Source organism: Olea europaea, chromosome 12 (genome assembly GCF_002742605.1).
Source record: "Olea europaea var. sylvestris chromosome 12, O_europaea_v1, whole genome shotgun sequence".
NCBI classification, from domain to species: domain Eukaryota; kingdom Viridiplantae; phylum Streptophyta; class Magnoliopsida; order Lamiales; family Oleaceae; genus Olea; species Olea europaea.
Window position 1 is genome coordinate 594408 of NC_036248.1, and position 17165 is coordinate 611572.

The window sequence follows — 17165 nt, forward strand, 5'->3', positions numbered from 1 at the left end:
CCTTTAAGACTAGGTTTGTGGTCAAAGGGTATAGACAAAAAGAAGAAATAAATAACGGGATAACTGATTTGTGGTAGCCAAGTGTTCAGATGAAGAGGTTTTATGGAATAATTGAAAGGTTTTGTTCTACATGAAAATGAGAATAAAGTATGCAAATTAATAAAATCATTATATGAATTAAAACAAGCACTAATGAAGTGGCACTAAAAGTCTGATTTAGCAATAATGTCTTTTGAATTTAAACATAATAGTGTTGATAATACTCAAAATTCCATGTTAGTGCTCATTTGTTTATACGTAGATCACATGTTGATTGTAAGTAATCAAATACGAGGTATAAAGGAAGCAAAAAGATTTCTATTTTCCACATTGGGTAATTGGCACAAAACGTCCTTACCTTTCAAGTCTATTGTGGAAAACGTCCCTACCTTTCATTTTTTGGCATTTTTGCCCTCATTTCAACCTTTCTTTGCGCTGGACGTCCTTCCGTCCATATTCCGTCAGTTTTTCCGTTAAACATTCGGGTAATTGGCACAAAACGTCCCTACCTTTCAAGTCTATTGTGGAAAACGTCCCTACCTTTCATTTTTTGACATTTTTGCCCTCATTTCAACCTTTGCGCTGGACGTCCTTCCGTCCATATTCCGTCAGTTTTTCCGTTAATTAATTACAAAAATTCCTTTTTCTTTCCATAAACAAGGGTAAAATTGTCCTCACCCACTTCCCCCCTTTTCCCGCCATCAACTTAGTCCATAAGTAACAGTAGCAGCAACATGAATCTGAAAATACTTTAAATGATTAAGTTAAATAAAGAAAAAATATCGTGAACACATTATATTTCATAATTCCACAACTACTGTTGCTGTCATCTTGTGTCACTGAAAAATTTTAGAAACACATATTAAATGGGTAGTCAATTTATAATGAGTCAATTTAAAATGAGTCATTCATCTTCTCCATTGAGCCAAAAAGAGCCATTCACCATTTTGGCTTATTATAAATTGACTACCCATTTAATATGTGTTTCTAAAATTTTTCAGTGACACAAGATGACAGCAACAGTAGTTGTGGAATTATGAAATATAATGTGTTCACGATATTTTTTCTTTATTTAACTTAATCATTTAAAGTATTTTCAGATTCATGTTGCTGCTACTGTTACTTATGGACTAAGTTGATGGCGGGAAAAGGGGGGAAGTGGGTGAGGACAATTTTACCCTTGTTTATGGAAAGAAAAAGGTATTTTTGTATTTAATTAACGAAAAAACTGACGGAATATGGACAGAAGGACGTCCAGCGCAAAGAAAGGTTGAAATGAGGGCAAAAATGCCAAAAAATGAAAGGTAGGGACGTTTTCCACAATAGACTTGAAAGGTAGGGACGTTTTGTGCCAATTACCCTTTCCACATTCAAGATGAAAGATCTTGGTCAAATAGATACTATAATTAGATATCAAAGCTATATATTGAGCAAATCACATTACATTAAGAAAGCAATCAATAAGTTGAATAATTTGAATATTAAAGAGGCTAAGGGTGCGTTCCCTTTGGCATTTTCGGGCCATTTTCCATTTTCTAAAAAACACAAAACTCGTTTGGTAGGCTATTTTCGAAAATGCATTTTTGAAAACGGGAGAAAAAATAACAAAGAAAACCCAAAACGACTTTTTTTGTTTTGGGTATTTTCTGTTCAAAAGTGCCAAAATATGGAAAACAATGAAAACACAGCATTTTCAAAAATCACTGTTCAAACAAAAGAAATCGTTGTTCTCTCTCCACTCTCTGCTACTACACCCCATTCTGGCTGCCAAATCAAGGCTTTGCAGCGACGAAACTACCGAAGACAACTACCATCAGCCTCACCTCATTCCACTCTATAATCTCCAAACAACCAACAACCACAAATCAATTGAAAGTAAGAGAAAATCTAGCCCAAAAATAAAAAATTGCAGATCCCTTTTTTGTCGCCACCTCCAACAATTCCCACCTTCGCGCACCACCAACAACCGATAGCACTCATCCAGGCGATCAATATCATGTCCTAACATCAACCAATAATGCAACAATTCGTTCTGATGTAAATCAATCAAAATCGATAGTCGCGAACTAGATTTTTTTTTGCTTCGATTCGTGTTTTTGGAGACATTGAATCAGTTTCTAGCATCAGTCGAGTATTAATCATGTCCCTACAACCATGGGTAACACTTCAATTTCATCAATTCATGCATAAATCGTCTCCGGAATGGGAGTTTTCATCTGTTCTTTTCACTGTCGACTAGCTTCTTTTGAGTAGAAATTTCGGCCTGTTTGGCCGGAGTTAGGGCCAGCTATTGGGTTAGGTTGGTAGATGACATTGTGGGCTTGAAGTTGGTGCTACGATCTGGTGGCCATGGTGGCCGGGAAGTGGTGTATTGGAGGTGGCAGTACTGAGAGAGAGGGATAGGAAGTGGCGGTATGGGAGAAAGTGAGACAATGGCGTTTTCAAAAATTTTGTAAACCAAACACGTTTCTAGTTCTTTGTTTTGGGAAATAATTTTTCAGAATGATAAATCAAACGCATTTTTTTATTATCCTAAAATAAGGCCTCAAAACAGAAAATAAAAAATGAATTCAAAATAGAAAATAGAAAACAGAAACGCAAAGCGAATGCCCCCTAACACTCCATTTGATCCAAGTTTGAAACTTTTAAAGAAAAATGAAAGAGCAACAGCACAACTCGAATATGCAAGTGCTATAGAAAGTCTCACGTATGTTATACAACGTACAAGACTCGACATAGTATTTGTAATTAGTAAACTCAGTAGATTTACTAGCAATCCAACTAAAGTACTACATATACATATTTTGAGAAAGAGAAGGAATTTAAAAAAAAAGTTGTTGTTGTAAAATAATGAGATAATTATTGATGATTACTTTGTGTTATCATGGTACATAGATAAGTTTTATCTAGTTTAGAAGATCTATTCCATTTCAATTGTAACTCTTATTTTGGACCCCATAAATATGGGGTATTGGTTTTTAATAATACATACATGAGTTTTGACTCTATATTATCTTCTCTTTTCATAACACGTTGTCAGCATGATTATCTGAAAAATAAACATAGAATTTGATAAAGCAGGGAAACTTTGAAGTGAAATATTCGCACCAAAAGCATCACAACATTGAGCAGAAAAAACTCCAATAATATCTGCCATCGTCAAGTCTATGGCAGCTCAAGGATCCTTCCAAACAGGTTTATCTTTGAGTCTTTTTTTTTACCCATTTTCTCTCTTATTATCTAATTCGCATCATTACTCAAAAACTCATGACAGAAAAAGAAGTCCAATGATTGTTGATTATAATAATTGACATAAATAATAATAATAATAATAATAATAATAATAATAATAATAATAATAATAATAATAATAATAATAAAACCCCGCGATAAGTTGGCAAGTTTGTGTATGTTTTTAGGGGTCACGTTAGGGACTTTTGGGGGTTTGAGATAATTTATATACATGTTTTATTGTTCTTTGATTACATTGCATGCATATCCATGTGTATCTTTTTATTTCATTTACCACATTATTCAATTGAAATAAAAAAATTTATTAAATATTAATTCTACATGTACTTGGAGCCTCGGCTTCTTTTTTAGGGTTTAATGCAGTAGCCAAATCAAAAATTGATACTCATGTAGCAAGTCATTAGCTCCATTAATTTATGTTCTACTTCATACGAGTATAGGTTATAAATTCAGTACTCGTATATATGTCTATTATAAAATATTTTGTTGTTTTCAAAGTAGCACAGTATTATAAATAATATTTTTGAAGAATATTACTTGCTCCTAAAGAGCATGAGCTATATTTTTAATATTCCAAAAGAATATTATTTAATCAGGAAGAGCATGAATTATAATCTTCAATATCTAGAAGAATATTGACATATTGCTCATTAAGAGCATGAGTTATAATTTTTTTTTAAATATTTCAAATAAAGATATTGGTTTATTATTGCTAAAAAAACAATAGTAAAATATAAAATACTCTCGAAGAAGTACAACTCTACAAATATTAATATTTGTCTAGAAAATATATTCATGAAAAGTTAATGTTTTTTAACAATAATTTATTGATGCTTCTGAAGTAGCACAACATTGTTAATATTCTAAGAGAATGTCATTGCTCCTGAAGTAGCACACTATTATTGAAAGATATTTTAGTTAGATTTTACTTGCTCTCAAAGAATATAATTAAATACGATTTAACACAAATTATATTTTTACTCCTAAGGAGTAAATTCTTGTACAATTTATTATTTCAAATAATAATATGTTATTACTCATGAAGAGTATGACATTATGATTTCAATATTTCAGAGGAATGGTACTTTTAAAGAAGCGACAATAAAATTCAACTTGCTCTTGAAATAGCACATGTTTTGAAGAATATATAACATGCGTAATTTATGAATTAGAAAACATATGACTTATGTCATGTGGACATTGATCATTATATAATGTTTAATCATATTCTTTAAAATTAAATAATTGGATTATATCTTATACTGAACCACAAGTTCAATTTGATTGGCATGATCAGTTGGATTATCACTGGATCAATAATGATGATGTGAAATAAAAAATTCAAATAAACATCCAATGAAGAACCAGAAAATTCTTCAATCCAATAAAATCCTATATAATGTTTATTCTCTTGATCAAAACTTGAACATTAAACATTACTAGCTAAAATAGATAATGAATTTCCTATATTTCTGAAAATTAATTTGAGTGTCAAATGGGGTTCTATCATCTGTTGACCACATCTAAATATTATTTATATCTAATAGATTTGACACAAATGCTAAATGATTGTATGGTGTTCGTAATCTAAAATTTGCGAAGTTATTTCTCAAATTTTAAATTACAAGCATAAATTTCAGACTATATAATCAAGACTGTGTCTTGTCAATGTTAGTAATTCTAAATATCAAAATTGTAATAAGTGTTAGTTGAGATGTCGATAAATGATTTAACATTATTATTTGTTAAACTTCCTCAATTAATTGACAACAAAGTTCTTCCCAATTCTGTGGGAATGGTATTATGCATCATGTCAATATCATAGATCCTCCATTAAATTATGCTTGATTTTTCTTATTCATTCATCTTATCAATTTATATTAACAAGTTACCACCTTTATCTATAAAAGTACACTTGATTTTTTCGTCTGTCTTAAATTATAATCTACTTTCCTTATTAAAAGAATAGATACTTTTTAATTTTCTAATAGGTCCCTATTTAATGTACCTTGTTATCAACAAATTATATAAACTAATTTTATTTAAACCATTATTTATTGTAGGAATATATTAGGAAAAATGTAAGAAAATTTTATATTTCTAACTATACTTAAAGCCCGTTTGACGTGACTTTTTGAGAGATAAAAGGAGTTTTTGAAACCAAAAGCTACTCTTAGACCCCGTTTAAATACTTTTGTGAAAGTGGATTTTTTTTTTTTTTTTTGGTAGTTATAAAAACTTTTAGAGGAAACTAATCTAATGGATTTCTTTTAACAGCACTTCCGTGATCGAAAACTCTTTTAAAACTTAGTTTCTAAATAAAAATTAAGGTAACTCTATCCAAATGATTTTCTACAAAAAGTAAAAAAGTTATATCAAATAGACCATAAATACATTTTCTTAATCTGTATAGAGATATAAATAAGTATATATTTACGGGACGGAGGTACTATAAAATTAGAGAATGATTCTATCCTCGACAACTCTTGTGTTCACTCCATATAACAATAAGTTTAGTTCCTGTTTGATAATCATTATTTGAAAATTTTTATTTTTACATACTCATCTTTAACCACACATTCACATAATAAAATATTATGCTTGTAAATATAAAATTCTTTTCCTAATTTTCGACCATACATTCCCCTAAAAATTACTATTTTAAACATTGTTTTCTCAAATAATACTTGTCAAACAAGGGCCTAAGGTTCTTTATTAGAGAAACTTACAAACCACACTTTTTTGTATAGGTTTTATTTATATTTTCGCACATAGCCCTGTTTGGGATCCATTTTTTTGAAAATTCATTTTTCCTAATTCATTTTCAACCATATTCTTCCACAAAAATTTTTTCACATGTACGTCCAATTTTATTTTTATTTTTTAACTACACATTCTTTTAAAAATCATTATTTCATAATACATTCCCCCCTATATTTATTTACCACATTCTACAATATGGTAATAAGAAATAATTTTTGCTAAAAAAAACTTACAAAATTGTCAATAAAAATAGTTAGCCCCCATTTGGCCTCCATTTTTTGAAATGAAAATGGTTAAAATAGTATTTTTTTGGAAAAATGAATGGTTGAAAAAGTAAGAAAATTTTTCGATTTACATATAATATTATTTTATAAAAGATTGTGTGGTTGAAAATAGGAGAGAAAAATGAAATTTAATGTAATAAGATTCAAACGAGGCTTAAATAGATCAACATACCTATAATTTTTAAAAAAAAAATTACATTATCTAAAACTTAAATATCAAAATATTCCAACTGTTTTTTCTTAATTCTCTAAAATTTCATTTTTTTTTTCTCATTCCTCTATCTCTTAATAAAGTAAATTTCGGTTGAGTATATTCATTTTTATTTTTACACAAATTAGATATTTCTATTAATTAAATTACATATTCTTCTCTATATAAAGTTTCACGTAATATGTGTTTGTGTGTGTGTGATGAGGTGCATTAATTATTTTATTTTAATGGTTGAAGGGTCCCTAAGTTTCTAATGAGGTACATTAATTCATAACACTTAGTGTGTGTTTGAGCCATAATATTTTGAAAGAATATATTTTAGAATAGTAGATTGATGGAGAATGTATGGTTAAAAAATAAGGAAATGCATTGAATTTACATGTAATATTATTTTATTGAAGAATGTATTGTTGAAATGATATCAAATTACTATTTAAAAATTTATTTTAAAAAAATGCGCCTCAAATAAAGCCTTTATTTTAGATTAAAAAATTACTTTCAAAATAGAAAATATAATGTGAAAGTCTTAAAATAAAAGTTTTTTTTTTCCTCTTGAATTGAAGTTATTGCTAGAATTTGGGTGTGATTCAAATTCTTTGATGAAGATAATTGAGAATTCTAATTAAAGTGCACATTAAGAAGTATTCTTATTTGGAATGTTTTTTAAATTCTATTTAAATTTTATTGGTAAATTCTAGTTGAAATTCCATTTGAAAATCTTATTGAAGTTGAAATTTGTGTTGGACTTAAAAGGATCAAGATAAGAAAATTTTTAGGCATTTTATTTCATCTGCAACTCTGTTTATAGGGCTTGGATTGTCCCTATATACATTTGACTCTTTTTTCTAGTGTATGCAGTGCTGAAATTGTATTTTTTCTCCATTGGTTGTTAATTAATAAAATTACTCGGTCCCTCTACCAATTTCTCTGCTTGCTTTAATTTTGTTTTTGCTTATGCGATCAATATTTCATATTACGACATACTTGCCTCTCCATTCCCAATTAGTGGTATAAAAGTTACTGGTTGTGATTTTGTTTGAGGTTTTTTGTCATCAATGGCAACCATGAAATATGAAATTTCACTTCTAGATCGCAATACAAGATTTTAGTTGTGGCAAGTGAAGATGAGAGCTATATTAGCGCAGATGGATTTGGATAATGCGTTGTTGAGATTTGACAAGATGCCTACAACTTGGACAACAAAGGAGAAGCAATGGAAAGATCAGGAAGACACTTTCATATATTCATCTTCATTTATCTAACAACATTCTTCACGAAGTTTTGAAGGAGAAGAAAATTGCTGCATTGTGGTTGAAATTAAAGCAACTGTGCATGACCAAAAGTCTAACAAGCAAGTTAAATCTGAAATAGAGATTATATTCTCATCACGTGGCAGAAGGAAAATCTTTGGAAGACTATCTAGTCGTGTTTAAGGAGATTGTTGTTAATCTGGAAACGATAGACGTAAAATATAATGAAGATGACCTGTCTTGATCATGTTGCGCTCACTGTCTGCTTCATTTTTATTGTTCAAAGACGCGATTTTGTACAATCATGACACGCTCACCATTGAAAACGTGAATAATGCCTTGTTCTCAAAGGATAAGATGAAGCATCTAATTAGAGTTGAGTCCAGAGGTGAAGAAGCTCTTGTGGTTCATGGTGGTCGACGAAAAGATAAGTCAAGGGCGGCTTTTAGCAATCAAGTTTGTTTCTATTATAAAAAGAAACGACACATTAAGAGAGATTGCACAAAAATACATAATAAAAGTATTTCGGCTGCAATTCATGGGCAATAATCAAATACTTCGGACGAGACCAACATAGTTGAAGACTATTTGAGTGGTGTAAATGTTTGATGGTTTCTAACGTGGAATCCATACCAAACGAGGAGTGTATTTTGGATACTGCTTGTGTATTGCGTATGTGTCCCAATTTGGATTTGTTTGAAGCATAAGAATCAGTGACGCAAAGTGTCGTTGTCATATGAAACAACGAACCTATCAGGTAGCTGGCATGGGTAGGATATTGACCAGGTTTGACATGTTCCAAATTTGAAAAAGAATTTTATCTCACTGAGTACCCTTGATTCGAAGGGTTATGAGTTCTCTGGAGGAGTGGAGTCCTGAAGGTCCAGAAAGGTATCTAATAAGTGTGTTTTTGCACACTTATTTAGATCACAAACATAACTTAATTACGAGCAAAATGTTTAAATTGTGATTTAATCTCGTTGAATTCATGCAATGTAGGTGTTTCTATAGAAATGGTGGAATTCAGGTGAAGAGAGCCAAAAAAGACTAAAATGGAGCAAAGTATAGTTCAGGGACCAAAGTGAAATTATCCAAAAGATGGTCTGAAGGACAAATCAAGGAAGTGAATGAGCTAAGTACCAATTTGGTGATATTATGAGATGATAGGAATAAAAGAAACGAGCAAAAAGGACCAAAATGAATCAAACTGAAAGTTCGGGGACCAAGTTGCAAATAATCCATAGATGAGACGGGAAATGGAATGAAGATTCAAGAGTGTTAGAGGTCAATCGGATGAGGAAAGGAGTCGAGAGGTGAAATATGATCGAAATATTATCAAGTATCAGCTTTCAGGCGAAAAAGCTATACTCGTTATTTTTAGTCTCTACTTGAAATCCATTTTTGGCATAGTAAACATCATAACTTGAGGAAGCCTATTTCCATCAAAAGTGTAGATATTTGAGTTTTCTTCCCAATTCACTTTGAATCACTTCAATCGGAGATTAGGAGAAAAATTTATGATCAAAATACTAAAAGCTGTCCGGCGAAAAGAATGGCATAACTATGCGATCACATAGTATAAATTTTATGCGGTCGCATAGAAGCCTCCCGAGAATTTTTTCTCAAATTTTTTTACTCTATGCGATAGCATAGATATGTACTATGCGGTCGCATAGAACAATTTCAGGCCGATTCTGCAGTTTCCTTATACGACTGAAACTCTTTTGGTAACCTAATTTTCACGCGATATAAATATCAAAAGACGTCCAGAAAGAGAGGAACGTACTGAAGGGGGGAATATACACGATTTTGGAGGATTTGGAGAGGAAGAACAAGATAAAAACAAGGCAATCCACTTCAAGATTCAAGATTTCACTTCAAAAATCAATTGGGTGATGTTCTTCCTTGGTTTTAATTATTGTTTTTCTTTATTTCCCATTATGTTAGGCTAGATTTTCATATGCTAGGATTTGCGATGAACCTTATATTATGAACCCTTAATCTTGAATTTTATTTATTTGACGTTAAAACATTTTTTTTTAATTATTGAATGATTAGCATGGATTTTATTTTCTCTACAATTATGTGCGCAATAGTTGTATGAGATTTGTGGCTTGTTTTACCCTCGAGAGATGGAAAATAAGTTAAACGTTATGTTAATTGTCGTAAAGTTCGATAGGGGATAGAAATATACCGCTATGCTTTACGTGATCTTTAAATATTCATAAATCTTTAAGGCATTTTTATATGTTCGCATCCGTCATAGAAATATAGTCGGATCGTATGTGAAAATAGGTTTAATTCTACTCGAAAGAGATTGTTAAACAAATTAGGAATATTGGTCTTCATAATTGAATCGTGTTGTCAATTTTATAAAATTCGGATTAAAGAGGATTGATATAAGGTGATTCGGGATCCTAGTACACATTTTGTTATCATATTTTTATAAAACTTGCATTTAGTTATAATCACGCATTTAATTTAATTAATTTAGGCTTTATATTTATAAGTAGTTTATTGAATCATAATTTAGTTAGCAAAAATATCAAGAATTTCTATTGTTTCGGTTAAGGCGAAGATAGATAAAATTGAACTAATCAATCTCTATGGGACAATATTCGGACTCATTTAATCCACTTTATTACTTGTTAACGAACCGTATACTTGTGGTAGTTTTAAATCGAAAGAAATAATTTCGTGAACTGTATCCGTGTTGTATCGGAGGGCGAAAAAGGTTCCAATTATATATCTTACAGGGTCGGGTAGAATCGATGGAAAAAGCCCAGCACAAGTGTTGTACCATGGTAGAGATTAATTTGGTACTGTACCTTTGAGATTTGACTTTGAGTCCATATTGAAGAATACTATTTAGTCGAGTGTGGAAGATATGAGTAATTTCACTTTTCCACAGTTGTCCACAGTTCCTTCGTATTCAACTTTTAAGGATAGATCTATTGGAGATAGATACGAGAATGCTAATCTGGTTGTGTTTGCTTTTTGTGGTTTTGAAGGTGTCGAGACTAATAAGGGGCCTTCAACTAAAACACTTGGAGTTTGATTCTGCTATAGGATGTACTTCGACCCTATTTGGTATATCTTAAATTCCTTATGGAAATTTTAGGAACTGGATGTCTAGGTTCGAGCATCATTTGTGGATACTGTGAAAGACGAAAAATAATTTTTAGTAAGGTGGAGAAGTTAGATCTAGTTGAAGAGTTTAGTCTATTTTGTTACAGTTGAACTTGTTTTTTTAGGTGGGGAAATTTGGAACTCCGTTTGTTGCACCGAAATTCGTGTCAAAGTAGAGATTGTTATAATTTGAGTGTGACCTGAATTCTTTGGTGAAAATAATTGAAATTTATAATTAAAGTACACATTAAGAAGAACTCTATTTGGAATGCTTTTATAATCCTACTTGAAATCTATTGGCAAATTCTAGTTGAAATTTTATTTGGAAGCCCTATTTGGAGTTAGAATTTGTGTTGGATTTAAAGAGATAAAGATAGGAAATTTTTTAGCATTTTATTTCATTTACAACTTTGCTTCTGGGGCTTGGATTGTCATATATATATTTGACTCTTCTTTCAATGTATGCATTGCTAAAATTTATTTTTCTCTCATTTGGTTGTCAATTAATAAAATTACTTGAATCCTCTGTCAATCACTCTTCTTGCTTAATATTTTTTTTTCTTGTGTGATCAATACTTTATATTGAGACATACTTGCCTCTCTGTTCCCAACAGTTAACACAATGGAATATTTAGAGGATTAAAATTAGATTTTTTAGTAGATTGTGATAGAAGTTTTTGAAATATGTGATTGAAAAGTTGTATGACACATAAAATATGTGATTAATATTGATTGTTTGATTTTGACTTAAAATAAAATCAGATTTTAATCCGTACCAAACTGGCTATTAATCTTTCTAACATAATAATGAATGTAACTCTCTGAATTCAAGATATATTTCCTATAGTCTCTTTGTTTAAGAATTATTCTAAAATTAAATATTACATAATAATGGTTGAAAAGTCCCTCAAGTTTTAATTAAGTACATTAATTCATAGAATTTATTTAGATTCAAAAATTACATGCAAAATAGAAAATATAATGTAAAAAGTCCTAAAATAAAAGTTTTATTGTTCTCTTGAATTGAGATTTAATACAAGTAGAATAAATAATGTTTTCAAAATAGAATGAATGTAAACTAAAATATATGGACTATGGGCATGATGAACAAATGGAAAATAAAAGTATGAAGACAAAATGGGAAACGAATATTTCTTATTTTTGTATATTTTAGATAAATACAAACTCTTTGTTTCCCTATTTGAGCCAAAATTTTCAAAAAATTATTTTTAATTATACATTCTTTCAATGAATTATTTTACACAAATAAAAAAAAAATTCTTACCTTTTTATCACATATCATCCAAAAAATTGCTACTACAAAGTTTATTCTTAAAAAAAAGGAGCTCAAACAAACCTTGTATATCAAAAGAAAATGGGCCCCATAGACTCGTCATCCCCCTAAAATCTAAGGTTTGTCTACTTGTACATCAAGGTGTCGAGTTGACACCCTAGTGTATAGACCTCCTCACAAGAGGGAGCTCACGATTTTTTTTATTCATCGTGGGCCTCCTTTTGTGCCTCAATGTGTAAATAGAAAAATCCAAAACTCTAGGGGCGAGGCGGTGGAGGCCCTCAAGGTTAGGTTTCAACCTTTTTTTTCTTTTTCTTTTTCTTTTTTAGAAAAACCCTAAAATCTATTTCAGCAACACTTTTCTTATCCCAAGTACAACAGGTATATTAACACATTTATATGTCAAATTGTAAATTATGATGTAATAAAAGTATGTAGACTAATATTTTCTAATTATTGAACTCAATCATATAGTAATTTTTTTTCCCTATTTTGTCCTTATAAAATCAGTATATAGATGTTTGTATACAGAAATATATAATTATATAAATACGCTTTCTACATCGTTTCTATGAACTCTTGATAAGAAAGTCTAACGTGATTTTCCTTTGAAAATTGGAGAAATTTTTTGGTGCTAATGTCAATTTCCTTCATAATAAAAAACTAAAAAATGAGAACTTTATTGATGCTTTCAATACATGAGAGTTGACTAATACTTCACTAATTCTCTTTAAACTTTCCTAGATTTGGCCTTTTCAATTTTCAAATAAGTAAGTGAGCGTGCTTTATAAACGTTGCTTTGTTGACTAGCAATTCACAACTTGAGGTCATTATATAGCATTTTTTTATGGGAATAGCAATAGGTCAGGAACATGATGAAGCATGAGTTAAAAAAATTTGCATTTACCGTCTTATTTAACAGTCTACATAAGGCCAGCATTCACCCCACTTCTCATCGCCTCGTCCGTATGCTTCTTTTAAAACGATTATATCATATCTTTAGATATCTTTGTTAAATAATTATTATTATTACTTCAGGCAATGGGCTTTTGCTAAAATCCTCACTTCGGCCAAGTTGTACAAACATAATACTGCACAAAAGTAATTGATGTGACAGTTCTACAATAACGACATCCAAGAGTCAAGCATATAAATACTCGATCGTATCTCATTAAAACATAGGTATAACCGAAGTGAAAGACTTGAAAGTATAATCTAAAATTCGACACCCATATTTTTCATTCATTCTATCTCTCACACCTAATTTTCTACATAATCTGACTTGAGCATTGTAGGGCATACGATCATTGTATCTCATTAGAGCTACGACCTATGTGAAGGTAACATATAAGTGAACAGGAGAAAGGAGTTGAGATCTGTTGACATATAAGTCAAATATAATTTGAAGGTCAACACTAACTATTATGCATCAAGGGTGATGTGACGACGAATTATTTCAACAGAAAATAAGTAGAGAAGTAAAAAATGTAATTTTTACATATCATCATATAGGCAAATTGAATAAAAAGAAATTTCCTATATCATGCCCCGATTGAATCTGCGCTCTTCCACCGCAACTCATTTGTCCTAGACACTATCTTAACAGAAGAACTGTGGACCAAAAAGTCAAAAGGACGGTGAAGAATAATTGTAGTAAAAAATTCAGATGTTGATTGCCCAGTGGTCCTGTTCTGTCCTGTGGAGATCAGAGCAATTAATTAAGAACCCAACTTCTTAGATCCAAGTGTGGACACGCAGAAATAAAGTCAAAAACTCCTGCTCCACTCCATTCATTTGTCTGACACCGTTTCCAATCCGAAATTCGTACATCGAAGAACAAACTTGAATCCCAAATTCCATAAATTGCAAGAGTTTTGCTAACAAACTTGAATCCTAGTCACGAGGTTATTTCACGCCTTATTAGCAGTCGAAGTGTGGGGATTCAATTTTTGAGACATAAAATTGAACTTCTTATAGACGCAATGTACATACAGCTCTTGTTCCCTATCCTGTTAGAGCACATCTCGCGATTTACCTCCCTTACAAAGTTCTAGGGGCGAGACGGGGCCCTCAAAGTTAAGATTCAACCTTCCTCTTTTTAAAAAAAAAAATTGTACAAGCATCGATGTATGATTAGAGAGTTTGAAAAAAAAAAAATAGTCAACAACTTGCTGACACAGCAACGTGTTTTTTATTATATTTCTTTCTGCTTTTCAGTTTATCATTTTCAACAAGCATCCAAATTAATTAATTAACTAATACAATGTACTATGAAATTTATGGATGACGAGTGGAGCAAGATATTTGGATATGTACGAACATAATTGATGAACTTATAATTAAGTTTTATTTCACAATTATTATTTTCGAACTTTTTTTTTTTGGAGTGTGCCATGTGAACATAAAAATTTGTATATAATGGTGTCCTCCACTCACATGGATGGGACTTACATGTATGAACATAATTGATGAATTTATAATTAAGTTTTATTTCACAATCATTATTTTCGAACTCTTTTTTTTTTTTAAGTGTTATGTGTACATAAAAATTTGTACATGATGATGGAGAGTGGGGGACACCATTATGTACAACAAGAATAATCTTTTTTTTATACACTCATTTTCAATCATATATTCACACAATAAAATATTATACACCTCAATATAAAATTTTTCCTACATTTTAACTGCAATTTTTTTAAAAAATCATGATTCAAAACATTATTTTCGAGAAAAAATGGTTGTCAAAGAAGGCTAAGAAAATGTTTGGTGAGAACTAAAATTAGATTTTTTGGTAGATCATGATAGAAGTTCTTGAAATATATAATTTAAAAGTTGTTTTTTGAAATGTATAATTTAAAAGTTGTGAAACTCATGAAAGATGGGTTAATATTGATTATTTGATTTTAACTTAAATTAAAATTAAATTTTAATTGTTTGGCTAATTTTAATTGTATCGTAACCAAACATGGGCCAAATTAGATCGAATCATGGAGGAGGCTCCCTTGGGGTCAGGAGTATAAAGGCTGTTCGAACCCTGGTCAACTTGGGTACATCCCGCAATTTACCTCCCTGAACTGCTGAGGGGTCGGAAGTTCAGGGACGAGGATATAGTTTGGCGTAAGTTGGGACACCTCGTTAAAAAATAATAATAATAAAAAAAAAAGATCGAATCATCAACTGTTTGGCATTTTTCTCTTCCGTACACACGCCTCCCAGTCCAGTTTGACAGCTACGTACCTCCAAATTTCATTGCTAAAAATAAATTTTATATCCTGCGGTGTGAATCCGAAGACTACACACAATTGGAATCTTCCTTCAATAATTCATCAACTTCATTCCCACCCTCAATCAATATTCAAATTCCGAACCCCCTCTCCCTTTCCTCCTCTCTCCCTTTTTTGTGTGTTGAACTGAACAAAAATGGCGAATTCAGTTGATGCAAATTCTGCAAAGTGTTTCTCCGGCGTCATAGGGCGGTTGTTGTGCGGTGGCAGCCTCCCGACACACCCTTCTGATCAATTTGTTGAGTACAAGAAGTGCAAAGAAGTTGATCATCCGCCTGAAAATGCTTTAAGATCTGATGACGCCAAAGTGAAAGCAGCAGAAGCTCCAGGAGTGGTAGCCAGATTAATGGGTTTAGATTCAATACCAGGAGATATCAAGCCAAAAGATAGAAGTCTGGCTTCTTATTTTCGAAGCAGGTCAGTGAATTCCATTGATTTTCTTGCACAGTTTGATGTTTCTTGTAAACAATCCCCGGCCCAGCACAGAAGAGTAAGAACAGCAGCGTCTTTAAGTGAAGTCCCTTCTCTTGATTTTAGAGGAAAACATGATTTTAACGTGATTCTGCACTTTGAGCAAGTAGAAAATTGTAAAGATGAACCCAGATATCAAGAAAGATTGGAGGTGAAAAAGCCTGAAGTGATGATTAATTATCAACAAGCTAAACAGAAGAAGGTCCTCATCAATCAAAACATAACAGAAAACCCATATCTTATGAATAAATCTTGTAAGAAATTGGAGGATAAGCCCAAGAGAGTGCATATTAAGAAGAATCATATAAGTAGAAAAACGAATGTGGACCTGAAGGAAAGAAGGCCAGCTAAATCACACAATACCAAGAAGAAAGAGAATAAGTACAAAGAATGCAACCCAAGAAATTCATGTTCTTTCTCAGTTTTTGATAACATTCAAGATTATCAGATCCACCCAGAAGCCACTCCATCAGGTACGTTCTGTGAAATAAATATGATAATTCCTAGCAATGCTTATTTTTCATTGGTTTGTTTAGCATGCTAGGTTAAATGATGAATATTCAATGTCCTTGCAGAAGTTTCGCCAGTACGTCAAGTTTCAAACAAACCCCTATCGCATTGTAACTATGAAGAATTCAAGGCAACCACTGGCGAACATGACGGCAACAAAACGATGAAGGAAGAGAGTTCTTTCAACATAAAGTTGCTCGAAAAAATATGTAATTTGACAGAATATGATCTAAAGAAGTCTTGTTGGGTACCTGATCAAGTGTTAAAGTTTGAAGACCTTGAAGAGATATGTTTCCATTATGGGCAACAAATTTTTGAGTTATTGCTGAATCAAGTTGTTGATGAACTTGTGCTTCTTCAGCTTCACAGGAGAAAGGAATTCTTTTCCCATATGCATGTTAAACAAAGAGATTTGCTGGTGCACACTGTAGAAACTGTGTAAATAATGAAGTCTGAATGCAAAAGATAAACTTTCTGATCAATGTTTTTGGCTGATTTTATAGTTGCTCATGTACAATTTGTTGGATATTGGTTAAATAAATCGAGAATTGAAAATCGATTAAAGTTCGTATCGATTTCAGCCAAATACTCAAAAGCTCGACTCAATCCGTTTAGGCAAAATTGTTTGCCACTTCGCCGCTTCGGGGCGCACAAACGGGGATCGACCTCAACCAT

At 31.5% G+C, this 17165-nt stretch overlaps 2 protein-coding genes across 3 annotated transcripts in view; one reads left to right on the forward strand and one right to left on the reverse strand.

The window, feature by feature from the left end:
- The window catches only part of LOC111405060 (polyol transporter 5-like), a 77516-nt gene that overhangs the window by 56850 nt on the left and 3501 nt on the right, over positions 1-17165 (reverse strand). The gene's annotated exons all lie outside the window — the stretch shown is intronic.
- On the forward strand, positions 15432-17054 carry LOC111405061. The gene is made up of 2 exons (XM_023033752.1): positions 15432-16453; positions 16556-17054. Exons 1-2 carry the CDS (start codon positions 15646-15648, stop codon positions 16930-16932), a joined length of 1185 nt encoding a protein of 394 aa, XP_022889520.1. The 5' UTR covers positions 15432-15645; the 3' UTR covers positions 16933-17054.